Source organism: Cicer arietinum, chromosome 3 (genome assembly GCF_000331145.2).
Source record: "Cicer arietinum cultivar CDC Frontier isolate Library 1 chromosome 3, Cicar.CDCFrontier_v2.0, whole genome shotgun sequence".
NCBI lineage: Eukaryota > Viridiplantae > Streptophyta > Magnoliopsida > Fabales > Fabaceae > Cicer > Cicer arietinum.
The window spans coordinates 52678680-52695722 of record NC_021162.2 but is presented as its reverse complement, the minus strand read 5'-3'; the positions used below and the strand labels follow the sequence as shown (position 1 = coordinate 52695722).

Genomic DNA, 17043 nt, shown 5'->3' with positions numbered 1-17043 from the left:
ATAATAATAATAATAATAATAATAATAATAATAATAATAATAATAATAATAATAATATAATTTCTGCTTATATTGTTGAGTCTTGTGATTTATGGTATATATGACTAAGACATAACATTAGAAAATCGAAAGATGTGATGAAATCAATTTTAATTATGACTTTTGATAAAAATTCAAATTCATGTACTACTTGAATGCTAACTAAAATCACAACACAACTTTTTAAAAGAGTTGAAAGAAGTTCTAAGATATTAGATTTAATTCACTTTTGTAACGCCCCAAATTTTTGATCCAAAAATTACTTAAAAATATTTATTTTCTTTTAGAAACAACTATAATTATTTTTTCTTAGAAGTAGTTCATTATGTAATAATTTGAAGATGCGTCAGAAAATGACTTGATATATGTTTTTTTGTAAAAGAATGTACTACAATTTACTAAAATATTATTTATTCATTTATTTGAAAATTAATATTCCAGTTATTAGATCAATATTCATTTATGCTCCAAATAAAATAAATTATCTTTAAGTGAAATTCAAAAGAAAGGTTAACTGAAATTAATGACATTCAATTATTTACTAGTAAATGAAATCTCACTTCCACATTTCTATTAAAATTTAATGATGAAGAGTAAATAACTTTACAATGTATTACAAAAATTTTAGTAATACAAAATATTATTTTTTAAGTAAAAGTCTCATTTTCCCACGTGTGTGCACCAATCAAACATCATTCATTCAACTCTTTGAGATCATTAGTACCTAAATGTTGGTGTGAGGGGTCAGTTCATTCCACAACAAAAATTAAAACAAATAATAAATTAACAACCATAAAATATGAATATAAAATCTTTTCGTCATAAAAGGTTTAAAGAAATTGATTCTTTAATAGTTCTCAAAGATGTATCAAAAGTCATAAAATGTATGTAAATAAATCAAGTAGCAACCGTAGGACAAATAATTAGATCAAAATAAAAATAATAATAAAATGTATGCAAGTTATGCATGCTCCTAAACATATATGATCCAGATATAACCAGCCACACAGGCGTCCACAAATATGCATATGATATGTCATGAAATGATAATGATGCTCAAAAGGTACATGTCACCACTCACTTAAATAATCACACAAATCATCAGCCAATTAGGAAACCACAAAGATAACAATATTTAAAACACAAATCACCAGTCACATAGGCAACCACAAAGGTAACAATATTTAAAACACGAATCACAAGCCACCTAGACAACCACGAAGATAATGATATTTAAAACACAAGTCACCAGTCACTTAGACAACCACGAAGATAACAATATTTAAAACACAAATCACTAGCCACTTAGGCAACCACAAAGATAACAATATTTAAGACACAATTCACCAGCCACTTAGGCAACCACAAATTTAACAATTATTTAAAACACAAATCACCAGCCACTTAGGCAACCACAAAGACAAAATATTTCAAATTAAATTTTTTAATCACATAAGACATCAAATTTATATTCTCATGGATGTTCATAGTTATAGCTCAATAATTTCAACACATCAAATATTGCACGTGAACAAAGATCTCAAAATCACCACTTTCATTTTAATAATCCATAAGATTCGATTTGACTACGTGTTATTGATAACAATTAAAACTCATATCACCAAGAATACAATAACAACATAAATTTCATTCATTTCACTATAAAGTCTTCCGCATTCTAAAAATGGACTATTCATTAATGCATTCAATAATCAATTTTCTCATATTATTAAAATTAAAGAAATATAAAATTCTCATCCATGTCCTCAAGAAACATATATTTTTCATAAAAGTCAAATTTTAATTTTAAAATACTCAAAAGTCAACACTTAAAATCAAATACATCATAATAAACATATTACTAATTACATCATTATAAAAATTATAACTTTATAATTAAATACTCTAAAACACGTAAGGCATTAAACATTTTCACTACAAACATATTTATCAAGGTATAATAATAAAATAGAACTCTATAATTAATTTCATCAAGATATAGGTATTACTAAAAACAATCAAAACATTATAGTTAATTTCTTTATGACGAAAATAAAATCAACCTTTTCTTTTAAGACATCCAGACATCATATCAACATCTTAGGAATCCCTAATTTAATATCTAGCATAACTCTGCATGGGGAAAAGCCCTTACCTTGGACGTTTTCCTTCCACGTAACACTATATAGCCCTCGAAAAATCTCATAAAGATGAAGGAACAAAAGCTTAGAGCTTCCACAAGAAAGAGAGGTAATATGTGGGTGGTTGTTTGAGTGACTTGAAAATATTTGAGATAAAGAAAATATAATGTTGCGAATGGAGACGTGAAGCTGATTAGAGAAAGAGAGTAATTTTTCTCATTGAGGTTAATTGCACACATCAATAATGTATTCAATTGGAATAATATAGTTCAATGACCAACCATTATGAATTAATTGACATTCATGTACTTATTCTTGCTTGTTACACATTTGAGTGGATGTAAAGTAGAAAACACACGGTTTTATAGTTAAATGCTATTAACAATAAAATATAGCGTGGATGATTAAATTTTGACCAAAATTGACTTGGTCATTGTTCACTCTAAAAAAAATACTCCTACGAGTTTTAATTAATTACTAACAAAACCCCAACAGTTAATTAATTAATATAAATATACTTCATCAAATAATTAAAATTAAAGGACAATTATCTTAATGTCACGCTAAATTAATTAAATAAAATATATAAATAAAACTAAGGATTTTCACTAATTCTATTATCTCCTTGGTTAAATACTTATTTGGTCTAAAATGAAACTAATAAATGATATAACATCTATAAATTCTAATTTAATTAAATAATTCAACTAATGTTTTCATCAACTAAAATAAATCAAGTAAGACAAAAATATCACTGTAGGTCACGTATAAAAAATAAAGTCAACGTATCTAACACATCAATATCATGATTATCGAAAATAATCAAATAAATAAAATACACAGTTGTCCACGTAGGAAATAATTATGCCATAAACCGTTCTAATGTAATTGTCACACCAAAACAATTAAATAAAAATAAAGGTTATAATTATTCAAGTAAAATAGGGAGTTGTAAATTTTAATTTAATTTCTTTACAGGTAGAATAAATTATTAATTAAATAATAAATTACGAAAATTACTAAAAGACACATATATAATATATATGAAAATATTAGGGTGTTACAACTTTGATGTATGTGATTTACATTGTTGGCCTACAATTGGTGGTAAAAAGTATTTTGTCACTTTTATTGATGATTGCACTAGATTTTGTTATGTTTATTTAATGCACTCTAAGAATGGAGTATTCTATCAATACATGCACGTCTTAAATAAATATTGTTGTTTCATGCAAGAAATTGTTATATCACTACGCGAAAAAATGCATTTTACAGCGCTTTTTCAAAAAAATAAGCGCTGTGGAATCGAGCGCTGTAAATGATACAACATCGCTTTTAAAAAAGCGCTATAAAACATGTAAATACAACGCGCGCTTGTTATGCACATTTTACAGCGCTTCTTCACAAAAAAACGCTATAATATCACCCCATTATATGAGTTACGGATGTGCATTTTACAGCGCTTTATCAAAAAAGCGCTCTAAAATGCACACCCATAACTCATATAATGGGGTGCATATTACAACGCTTTTTTGTGAAGAAGCGCTGTAAAATGTGCATAACAAGCGCGCGTTGTATTTACATGTTTTATAGCGCTTTTTTAAAAGCGCTGTTTGTAATATGCCCACCCATAATTTCATATATGGGTGTGCATATTACAGCGCTTTCTCAAAAAAGCGCTGTAAAATGCCCACGCATAATTTCATATTATGGGTCTGCATTTTACAGCGCTTTTGTTGTACATTTTACAGCGCTTTCTCACGAAAGCGCTGTAAAAGGTGCACCATTAAAGCGCTTTAGAACAACATTTTACAGCGCTTTTTAAAAAAAGCGCTGTAAAATGTGTGTTTTTTTTTTTAAACGCTGTAAATTAATTATTTGAAATGAAAAGCGCTTTTTAGCTTTTTATGGCATTTTTTTTAAAAAGCGCTGTCTTTTATCTTTGTATCCAAAATTATTTTGATCCAAAATCACTTCACAATCAGTGCACACAACAACAAAACATATTCAAATACCATAAGCAGTTCACACAATCAGTAGAACAGAAATCTGAACTCTGTAACTTTATTAACATATATGTAACTCTGTAACTCTGTAATTTACAACCTAAGTAACTACATTCAAATACATATATACAACCTAATTTACAACCTAATTAACTACATTCAGATACGTAAATGGATCATCATTATCAATATATGGATCATCATGTGTACGATGGGCGAATCTTCACCATGCTGAGTCCAATACCAATAATGGATCATCATTATCAATATATCCACTAATACTTGGAACATTTTTTGGATCAATATGTGGGGATTCTTCACCATGCTGAGTCCAATACCAATAATTTGGTTGGAACCCAAACCTATACAAGTGAAGTTTGACTTCACTTGCAGACAATACACCGCTACACATACAATTGTGACAAGGACATCTGATGCCACCATCTTCTACAAACTGATTACGACTTATTGCCTTTGTTATAAACTCTTCAACACCTTTTGCAAATGATGGTTTCAACCCCCCTCATTGAACATAAAGTCTATCATATACCCAACTATGATCTGGGTGGTAGCCATCCATACTTTGAAGGACAAACAAAGAATTGAGGAGCAACGGAACTGTTAACATAATGTAAAATAGAATAGTATTGTAAAATCAAATCAAATATATAATTCAAATCAAATAGAATAGTATAGTATAATAAAATCAAATAGAATAGTATAGTAAAATCAACTCAAATCAAATCACGACTCAATTTATTGAAACAAGGAAGCAAATGCAAATGTATCATTATAGCAAATTATTGCAAGAACACCTTGTCTTTTTTGACACACACATTAATCATGCTTTGCCCATTCAATATTTACTATCACAATTTTTATTTCAACCGCTTGGACCACTTTTTTTTATTATTTATGAATTGAACTAGACTCATGTGATACTTAGTTCACTGAGCACTAAAAATGATGGGAAAGAAAGTAAGGGAATGAAACATAACGGCTTGCTTGCAGTGCTTCGTCTTCACTACCAACTATTAGGGATATAATGGGACTTGTAACCGGAATTCCTATTAGCAAATGAAAGTCCTAACAGCAGCTGCAAAATTGAAAGTCCTGTTAGCAAATGAAAGTCCTGTTAACAAGAAAGCATCCCTTGAAGTCACAATACACCATACAAAGGTGTTAACAAGACAGTAAAAATTCAAATATATTTTCACACAATCCTTAGAAAAATAATGTCCACACAAAAATCACAGGCTATACCATATAAGTAAAACATCCCCAAATCATGTGTTATACATGTGGCAGTTCACATTAATAAACAGCTTTTATTCACTTAATAATACATTATATGGAATTATGAACAAAAATCAGTTAGAATACCTGAACTGAACAAGAATAATTTTAGTAGCAGTGATTTAACATTCAGTCCCATTGAAATATCAAAATGAAATTAAATAACTCAAAACAGGGTATCCAATTTCTTCAAATATTTACATTCTTGCAAAGCATCAGTAGCAAATATTTACATTCTTGCAAAGCATCAGTAACAAATATTATGTAAGAATGAATTCTTATATATTACACCATTAGAGTTCATTTTTACATGTAGCTTAAAACTCAAGTAAGTTAGGTTCTATCATTATTAGAGTGAAAACTTGTGGATACTCTTAAATTTTAAACTCTAATACATTCAAGAATCTCAATTTAATATTATATAAACCTTTATACCACATATTAAATATTCAACTGATACTATAACTGATCTTGGTTAAATAGTCGAGAAAGGTGTTAGTTGAATAAAGGCTCGCTGCGACTTTTATATTTCACATTTTCTTTTCTATGTCTTTATCTTGACTCTCCGATGTGAGCTTTGACGGAATGCTTGGAAAATACATGTGAGAGTGATATTCTACATTTTATTTCTTCCTTTAACTTTTGAACTACAACTTCCAGGGGAGATCAATATCACTACGCGAAAAAATGCATTTTACAGCGCTTTTTTTAAGCCATTTACAGCGCTTTTTCAAAAAAATAAGCGGTGTGGAATCGAGCGCTGTAAATGATACAACAGCGCTTTTAAAAAAGCGCTATAAAACATGTAAATACAACGCGCGCTTGTTATGCACATTTTACAGCGCTTCTTCACAAAAAAGTGCTGTAATATGCACCCCATTATATGAGTTATGAGTCTGCTTTTAGAGCGCTTTTTAACACAAGCGCTGTAAAATGCACACCCATAATTTCATATTATGGTCTGCATTTTACAGCGCTTTCTCAAAAAAGCGCTGTAAAATGCCCACCCATAATTTCATATTACGGGTCTGCATTTTACAGCGCTTTTGTTGTTGTTCGAGAAGATCGTACATTTGCTCCTTTTCGAGGTATTCAATATACTCATCTCCAAAGATGTCTTGATTCATTTGTACAATGGGCGAATCGTTGCTGCTGCCCATGTTCCTTTTTATTTGGATGTCAAGACACGCCCCGTATTTACCAAGGCGTGGCTGACTTTTATTAGGAGCAGCAGCAGCAGCGACCGATTTTCCCCGATCCAGATTTTTTGTTGCTGCAAGTTTTGCAGCTTTATTACCCTCCAGCCTTTGTAGTTTGGCAGCCCTATTAACCTCCAATTTTTGAGGTCTGCTGCCTTTTTTTGGCTGTAGGGGTGGTTTATTTATTTGGACCTACAAAAATGAGGTAAAATGTTAGTTTATTGAATCTGAAAAAATAAAAAACCTTAGGCAATAAATGTGACAAACCTTTTCGGGAGATGTAACTGATTTGTCCTTGGGAATCTTTTTTTCGAGGGCAACAAGGTGTGTGGGCCATGCCACGTAACTGCCAATAGCGTCGCTTAAGAACTTCATATCTCCATCGTTGTCCGGTATGGGCAACGGTGCAGTTGGTTCGAAAGCAACCGTAGGCGATACTTTGACATGGCCCGCGGGGATCGGAATATTGTGCAATACTTCTCCCGAAGTATTGTGCAATATTCCTTTTCCCACCTTCCGTTGAGTCGGCGAGGACAAGTATAGGACACATGTAGTGACACCCTACATCAATAGTTAAAACATAAGTACAGTTAATATATAAGTTTGTTTAATACATAAGTAATTACATAAGCAAGTAAGTAGTAAGTAATTAATTACCTCGGGAATACTCTTCAAACCGACGTTGCAACTCCCGGTTTCACTCTCCATTTGTATTTCAGGTTGGAGCTGAACCGGAAGTTGCTTGTCTTTATTCGTATTCACCAAGAGTGCCACTTGCTCCGATAAGATTCTGAGCTTCTCTAATACTTCCTCGTTGGAAGGTTTTTGGCGCTTCTCTTGAGGAAAAAAGCTTTTGGGAGTTACGCCAAATCCTTTCCCCCTCACTCGACCGGAATACTCAGGGACATTAAACACTTTCCCAAGAATGTCCCTGCACGTATCCTTGTTGCCCTCTTGAGTTTCAGAACTTTGTTCAATAGTTTCCTAAAATACATGTAACATTAAAAAGATAAGTTCAATAGCATTTTTAAAATACAATATTAAAAAATATTAAAGTGATAATATACTTACACAAAGTTCTACAACTTTCTTGACATTTTCATTATCAACCACTCCTTCTTTGTTAACACGCGCTTCCTTCCATAAGATATGACGACCCAAGGGTTGATCGGCTTGGGTGTCTTTTCTCTATTCGTTAAAATCATAAACAAAATAATACAAATTAGTTACACACTATAGTTTATAATACAAATTACAAGTGATGTTTAATTACTTACAATTTTTTGTTCAAGGCGTGCATATCCCATACGTGATTTCTTGTATGGGTGTTTTGGGTTGCTTGCCCGTTCGCGATTTGCCTTACTAATATTCTATATAAAAAAAAAATAGCAATTGTGTAAAAATTTAAAATACGCTACGAATATGAATAATAAAACACAAATGCTAATAAATTAATCACTTACGACAAACGCCGGGTCAGAACGTTTGGAAACAAATGCACTCCATTCATCCTTTGATATATAATGTTGATATATCTTTGGAGGTTCAGCATTTGTGTTTCCTTCTCTATCTTTTAGATAGAAATTTGAGAGATGGGATCTAAATCCACGATGGATTTTCCCAGCAACTCTCAAAACATATGACTTTCGTTCCTCATCAAGAACAAAAGTGGTCTGCAATGAAAACAATTATAAGTAATGTATTTTACAGAAAAAAAATTATAAATGACAAAAGAGTAGATCAAAATATTTACTTGAATGTCATTCCAGATGATATCTTTGGCATCCTTCAACGCCTTATCTCTCCAGTTGTCTATTGTTATTGGGACATTTTGACGAACAACAGCCCCAATGTAGCTTACAAACATGGAGCTGTTGGGGTCAACTGGCTGACCACTCTCGTTCCAGCCAACCTAATAAACTCATATAGTAAGTACATGCCCTAAACCCTAAAAAAAGATAAAAAAACACACAGCAAACAGAGTATATATAGTATACCTCAAATTTAATGCCACTGCTCCGTGCTTTAATCACCCTTTGCATGATAGTTGCACCACGTTTGACTTCTTTTTCGTAAGTCTTAGAGGTGCCAACTTCTTCATTTTGAACTTCTAAATCTTTGTTTGTATCCATTTAACTACAACAAGTTCAACATGCACTTTAGTATAACATCAACAAGCTCAACATGGATCATGCATTATTATAAACAAACTCAACATGTATCAGTATATCTTAAAAAAGCTCAACATGCATTCTAATGATTACAAAAATTTAATAACATCAATACCTGAATAATGATGGTTCGAAGAAAGACGAAATGCAAAGAAAAGAGGGTTTGCAGAAAGTTCACAGAAATATGGTTCACAGAAATACGGTTTGAAGAAATACGTAATGAGGGTTACGTATTTCAATGAAAATATATTGTGTGAAATGGGAGAGATGATCTTGGATGGAAATAAGGTTCGAAATGAAGGAGATGATCGTGGAAATAAGGTTCGTAAAGGACGGGATGATAGGGTTTGCAAAAGAAGAGAAGAAATGAAGGTTGAGATGAAGGTTACGTAATGAAGAGGAAACTGAAGAGGTAACTGTTATATATACGTAACACTTTTACAGCGCTTTTTATAAGCCTTTTACAGCGCTTATTTTGTAAAGCGCTCTAAAAGGCTTCTTTAGTTAAATTTTTAAAAGGCTCTTTTACAGCGCTTTTTTCAAATAAGCGCTGTAAAAGACCTCCGTGTGTTATTATGTTATTTGAATGCCTTTTACAGCGCTTTTTTCAAATAAGCGCTGTAAAAGACCTCCGTGTGTTATTATGTTATTTGAATGCCTTTTACAGCGCTTTTTTCAAATAAGCGCTGTAAAAGACCTCCGTGTGTTATTATGTTATATGAATGCCTTTTACAGCGCTTTCACACATAAGCGCTCTAAAAGGCTTCTTTAGTTAAATTTTTAAAAGGCTCTTTTACAGCGCTTTTTTCAAATAAGCGCTGTAAAAGACCTCCGTGTGTTATTATGTTATATGAATGCCTTTTACAGCGCTTTCACACATAAGCGCTCTAAAAGGCTTCTTTAGTTAAATTTTTAAAAGGCTCTTTTACAGCGCTTTTTTCAAATAAGCGCTGTAAAAGACCTCCGTGTGTTATTATGTTATTTGAATGCCTTTTACAGCGCTTTTACACATAAGCGCTCTAAAATGTCTCTTTATGTTAATTTTAAGAGGCTCTTTTACAGCGCTTTTCCCAAATAAGCGCTGTAAAAGACCTCCGTGTGTTATTATGTTATATGAATGTTTTTTAAAGCCTTTTACAGCGCTTTTCCACATAAGCGCTCTAAAATGTCTCTTTATGTTAATTTTAAAAGGCTCTTTTACAGCGCTTTTTCCAAATAAGCGCTGTAAAAGGCCTTATTGTTTTTGTGTTTTGTTATGTTATGTTATTTTTTAAACAAGCTCAACATGCATGCAAAACCCACATAGTAGTAACTGGTCACCACAAAAATCCCTTCCTCTTCACCAAACTCTTCTCCTTTTATGCATCTTCTTCACAAACATCAAAGCTTACTCTTTCACAATTCAATCTCCACCTCAACACCCTTTTTATCTCTTTACATTCTCTTTCCTTCTTAAATCGAAACTTAATTGGTATTCAGGATCATTGCCATGTTGCGAAAAATGGGTTTGTGTCTGGTGTTTTTGGGGATTCCCATGATGCGTACAAGGTGTTTGAAGAAATGGGTTTGTGTCTGATGTTTTTTGGATTCCCATGATGCGTACAAGGTGTTTGAAGAAATGGGTTTGTGTCTGATGTTTTTTGGATTCCCATGATGCGTACAAGGTGTTTGAAGAAATTAGGTGTCTGATGAATATTATTTTTAAAGCTTTTTTACAGCGCTTTGTCAAATAAGCGCTGTAAAATGTCTTTTTTACTCACTTTCAAAAGAGTCGTTTACAGCGCTTTGTGTGAAAAGCGCTGTAAAAGGTATAAAACACTCATTATTTTATTTTTAAAAGGATCTTTTACAGCGCTTTTTAAGATAAGCGCTGTAAAATGTCTCTTTATTTTATTTTTGTGTTTGGTTTATTTGGGTTGGGATGACATTAAAAACATTTTTATCATTGTTTATTGGATTAAAAATATTGTTATCATTGTCTTTATCACAATACTTTAGGAGATGATGAATTATTAGAAATGAGTATTCTGAAGAATCTATATATATATATGCACTGAGCAAAAGAGAATCTCTCTATTCAGTTCAGTTCAGTTCATGTAAATTACTAATTTATATTCAGTTCAGTTCATGTAAATCAAGCTAAATATAAAACACTCATTGTTACATGAACTTGGTATAAAACACTCAAATCAAGCTAAATATAAGCAGAAAATAAATTAATCAGAAAATAAATTAATCAGAACTTAGTATAAAACACTCAATTCAGATTACATGCATATTTACAATAACACAGTTCAGATTACATGCATAGCTTATATAAAACAATTAAACATATATATACATTAAGATGCCCTTCTTCTTTTCCTGGTGACATTCACATTTGTTTGTCCATTTACAATACGAAACGATGGATTAATCCAAATTCCCTCATCATGATCATCTCTAAGATATAAACCATCATCAGTTGAATCAATTTCATGTGGTTGTTGTGATGTTGCAAATAAAAGATCATTACCAACATCTTCATCATTATTGTTATCATCACTTATTTTATTGGTCGATAGGACAACAGACCATTTATCATTAGAAGGATCAGTGACATAAAACACTTGTTGAGCTTGCGACGCTAAAATAAAAGGCTCGTCTTTGTATCCCACCCTATTAAAATCGACAAGCAAGAATCCTGACTCATCAATCCGAACGCCATTATTATTATCGACCCACTTGCAACCAAATATGGGAACACGAAACATTGTGTAGTCTAACTCCCATATGCGCTCGATAACCCCAAAATATGATAGATTTGCATATATTGGGTTTTTGTCTTTTGCACTTGAGACATGCATCGCTTCAGCTACGAGAGTGACTCCACTATTTTGCATAGTGGTCTGATCATCTTGTTCTTTGGTATAAAATGTGTAGCCGTTAATAACATAACCAGTGTAAGAAAAGACATGTAAGCTCGGACCATTTGCTAGCCACCTCAATCTATTTGAAATTGATCCGGGGTCTATATCAAATTTTGACATTATGTGATTTTTTAACCATGTTACAAAACTTCGATTGTGCTCTCGAGTTATCCAATTTTGATTCCTATTCATGTTCAAACGAGATAACTGATCAATGTGTATTGTAACATACGGTTGAACCTCATCATCATTGTGCAGAACATACAATTGTGCCTGCTCCCATTCTGTCCTTGATATAGTCAGTAGTCTCCTTCCAGTTATCCCTTCTCCTGATAGTCTTCCCGAATGACGAGACATGGGAAGCCCTATGGATTCAACATTGGACAGATATTCAGTACAAAATTCAGCAGCCTCTTCAACAATGTATCGTTCAGCAATACAACCTTCTGGTCGACTTCTACTTTTTACGTACCCTTTTAATATTTTCATATATCGTTCTATCGGATACATCCATCTCATATAAGCTGGCCCACAAAGTTGTGTCTCCTTAACCAGATGAACAGTAAGGTGAACCATTATATCAAAAAACGATGGTGGGAAATACATTTCAAGCTCACACAAAGTAACAACAATTTCCCTCTGCAATGTCGGTAATTTCTGAGGGTCGATCACTTTACTACAAATTTCCCTGAAGAAGAAACATAATCTAGTTAAGGCTAGTCGAACTTTTTCAGGTAAAATGGAACGTATACCTATTGGTAGCAAATGCTCCATTATAATATGACAATCATGGGTCTTCAAACCTTTTAACTTGAGGTCTTTCATACAAACCAAATTTTTAATGTTCGAAGAGTATCCTTCTGGAACTTTAACTTCGTGTAGAAATTTACATAAAACAATTTTTTCCTTTCTAGATAGAGTATGAGCGGCTGGAGGTAGATATGTGCGATTTCCTTTCTTTACTGGAGCCAGTTCATTTCTTATTCCCATATCGACCAAGTCCAATCTTGCATTGACGCCATCTTTAGACTTTCCTGGAACATTGAGTAACGTACCAATAACACTTTCAAATACATTTTTTTCAATATGCATCACATCGAGGAAATGTCTTACATACAATGACTTCCAATATGGCAATTCAAAGAAAATTGACTTTTTCTTCCACCCAGTTTTCACCAGCTCTCCCGCAAAAGGTTTGCCAAATTTATTGGTCAAACCTTGTACTTTTTCAAGTATTTGATATCCAGTCGGTGCTAAAGGAGCTTTACCTTCCTCTGATTTTCCATTGAATGCATTTCTCCACCCACGATACTGATGACTATAAGGTAAAAATCTACGATGTCCAAGAAACACATTCTTCTTACAATGTTTCAACCGCATCCAATTTGTACTCTCTTCACATATAGGACATGCACACTGACCTTTAATGCTATATCCTGATAAATTACCATATGCTGGAAAATCATTAATTATGCCGAACAACATAACCCTTAAATTGAAACATTCTTTCTTATACCCATCATAAACTTCCACACCTGTCTCCCACATACTTTTTAAATTTTCGATTAGAGGAGTCAAGTATACGTCGATATCATTCCCCGGTTGTTTGGGTCCAGAAATTAACAGAGACAACATCATAAACTTACGCTTCATACATAACCATGGAGGTAGGTTATATATTACCAAAATCACAGGCCACGTGCTATGTGAGATGCTTTGAAGACCATGTGGATTCATTCCATCAGTAGAAAGTGCAAGTCTTAGATTTCTTGACTCTATCCCGAATTCAGGATACTCGTGATCAATTTTTGCCCATTGTGGGGAATCTGCAGGGTGTCGAAACATTCCATCTCTAATTCTTTCATCTGCATGCCATGTCAAGTGTTTTGAATCTTCTTCACTGCGATACATGCGCCTAAATCTTGGTATTATAGGAAAATACCACACGACTTTTGCTGGAGTAGATTCTTTCTTCTTATATCGAGAGACATTGCATTTCGGACACGCCTTAAGTAGTTCATATTCGTTTCGAAATAAAATGCAATCGTTAGGACACGCATGAATCCTTTCGTAACTCATTCCAATAGAACACAAAATCCGTTTAGCCTCGTAGGTCCGACTGGGAAGTTCATTATCATCTGGCAACATATCTTTTATGAGTGTTAATAATTCCGTAAAGCTTTTATCAGACCATCCATTACTCGCTTTTAAGTTGTACAACTTTAATATCGCTGACAGTCTTGTGAATTTAGTACAACCATTATATAATTCTTTCTCTGCATCACTCAACAAACTTTCAAACATTTTAGGACAATCTCGAAGATCTTCTTCAACTGCTTTTGCAATCTCATCAACTCGGTCCGGCTCATATGTATCTGTATCGAAATCAGTTGAAGCATATGTAGAACTATTCTCAAAATTAATGTTTCCTTTTTTTTTCTCACCATGTCTTATCCAACATGTGTAGCTTTGATCAATTCCATTACATACTAGATGTCCTTCTAATTCATCTTCTCTAACACGTTTTCCAAAACAACATTTTAAACAAGGACAAACTACTCTATTTGGATCTTTTGCATTCTTCACTGCAAACTCAACAAACTCCTTCACTCCAATTTCATACTCTTTTGACAATCGATTGGCTGAAATCCATTTCCTATCCATATTATACCACCTATATAAATGCAGTAACAAAAATAATAAGCTTTCAAAACATATCAACAAGTTTCAAAAAGAAACCAATATCAACTAACAATTTCAAAACAGAACAGATCATGTGGTATGAGTTTTTGACAATTTTTGACAATTTCAAAACATAACAGATCATGTGTAAAAAATACCTTAGACAACGTAGATGGCCGCACAGTACGTAGAGGATATTAGGGTTCGCAACGTATATAATTATTTGAAAGATGTAGAGGATATGAGGGTTTCCAACGTATATAATTATTTTAAAGATGTATTTTACAGCGCTTGTGAAAAACGCGCTGTAATAGGTAGTTAAATTCAATGAAAGCGCATGTGTTTTACAGCGCTTGTGAAAAACGCGCTGTAATAGGTAGTTAAATTCAATGAAAGCGCATGTGTTTTACAGCGCTTGTGAAAAAAGCGCTGTAATAGGTAGTTAAATTCAATGAAAGCGCATGTATTTTATAGCGCTTGTGAAAAAAGCGCTGTAACTGATACGCGAAAGCGCTTCCTTTTACAGCGCTTTTTTGACAAGCGTTGTAAAGGCCTTATAACGTGATGCGCAAACGTTATATGACCTGCTACAGCGCTTGTTTTACAGCGCTTGGCATCAAAAGCGTTGTAAAAGGTTCCGTTAATTTTTAAAATATAATTACAACAGCACTTGTGTTTAGCAAGCGCTGTAAAATGGGCGCTGTTAAATGTCATTTTTGGCGTAGTTACTAATGAGCACTTAACCACTGGGATTTGGGTGGTTTGAAACTTCCTTTTTCCCTTAGAGAATGAAGTTTTGACATTGAAGATAGTTGTACCCACTTGCTAGTTTCCTGAATAAACTTATGTTCACTTTTTTATGTCATATTCTTTCTTTTATTTCCTCTGAAGACTTCAACCTGAAGTACATAAACAACTGAGAGAAAAATTGTGTTTAATATAGGTGGTCCCATCCAGTAGTACACAAACAACAAAAACAAGTAAACCTAAAGTCATTATTACCTAATGTTAATAATTATAAATACTATGTGCACTACAGATACGTTGGATTTAATACAAGTTGCACAAGATTAGTATAGGCAGATATTTAGAGATAATAAACAAGGTGACTACTGATTTACAGGCATTTTGCCTCAATTTCCTCTAGTGTAAGCCCCTTGGTTTCTGGTACAATGAAGTATATGAATAATTTTAGTAGCAGTAATTTAACATTTAGTCCCATTGAAATATCAAAATGAAATTAAATAACTCAAAATAGGGTATCCAATTTCTTCAAATATTTACATTCTTGCAAAGCATCAGTAACAAAATTGAGCTTTTATCTGTGTAACTGTGCAATGCACATACTTTTGGATATATCTTGATCTATATATAAACTAATTGGGTATATCACAAACACAAGAGAGAGTCCTTAAACAACTTCTAATTCAACCACGTTTTCTGATATTTAACTCTTTTCGATTCCAATCCAACTAGATCTTGGCATTTTCTTTACATTTCTTATCTCCATTAGTTCTCTCAGACTCACCACACCATCCCAATTTCTCAATTCCGCCAAAATCTTTTGCAGAATAGTGAAGCTATGGTTTCAATTGACATGCCAGCTGGTCCATCTGAAGTTTTAGTCATTGCAGACAAACATGCAATTCCTTCTCACGTAGCTGCTGATTTTCTTTCACATGTTTAATGAGTTTTAAATCCTCCTATTTGGTTTACAAACATATTTATTCACTAATTCATTTTTCACTATGAAAATTGTTATCTTTTTCATCCTCTTAGAAACTCCACTTGTATTCTAGTGTAACTTATACATTATTCTAAAAGTACCTAATATCAAACCATAAATACATAAATATTACTGTACCTCCACGAGTACAGATATGAGATAAAAATGTTTAAAAAAATGCAAGAGTTAAAAATAATTAAATGGCATAAAAATTCATACTCACTTAGCAATCAAACTGAACACAGTACCTAATATCAAACCATAAATGCATAGTGAATAAAAAACACCAACATATGTGAAAACGCTTTACAATTCTATATCAAACTCTAATTAGTTTCCTTAGTATGAAAACAAATATCTATGTTAACAAAATAAATAAGAATTAGATGATGTAAATAAATATCTATCCTAATTGAACATGAACAGCAACCGAGTAACATAGATTGGTTCGAGAAAGAAGCAGCCATTGTACTCTATTGTGTTTTTGTTTCACTACAACACTATTAACTACAACATTATGTAAGATTTATCAGTAAGACTTGGGGCATTTTCAGTAAGACTCCATTCAGTGAAAATGGTTAGGGTTTTCAATACAAATTGGGGCTTTTTCAGTAAGACTCGATTTCAGTAAAAAATCGATTTCAGAAAATGAAAAGATAATAGAAAAGCAATCGATTCAGTGAGGGCAACGGCGAAAGTTATTGAATCGGACGAAGAAGTGGGTCACGATGAAATTTCAGCACGATAATAAAGGATGATAACTTACCTTGAGAGAGAGCGATCATCAAGGCGGCATCCAGAACGGTCTGAGTCGACGGAGCGGGATGCAATCTGGAGGAGGTTGGAAGAAGAAGAAGGGCTTAGGGTTCTCTGG

The 17043-nt window shown here is 32.8% G+C and overlaps 1 protein-coding gene across 1 annotated transcript; it reads right to left on the bottom strand.

The window, feature by feature from the left end:
- Positions 1–5556: 5556 nt before the first annotated feature.
- LOC140919586 (uncharacterized) lies at positions 5557–15570 on the bottom strand. The gene is made up of 4 exons (XM_073365944.1): positions 15565–15570; positions 7753–7869; positions 7339–7665; positions 5557–5574 (listed from the first exon to the last, which is right to left on the bottom strand). Exons 1-4 carry the CDS (start codon positions 15568–15570, stop codon positions 5557–5559), a joined length of 468 nt encoding a protein of 155 aa, XP_073222045.1.
- Positions 15571–17043: the final 1473 nt, after the last annotated feature.

Bases quoted from the DNA above. Each gene is read 5' to 3' on its own strand.
- LOC140919586 (XM_073365944.1), bottom strand. The intron at 7,666-7,752 runs GTAAGTATATTA...CATGTATTTTAG, and splicing joins AGAAAGTTGTAGAACTTTGT to GAAACTATTGAACAAAGTTC.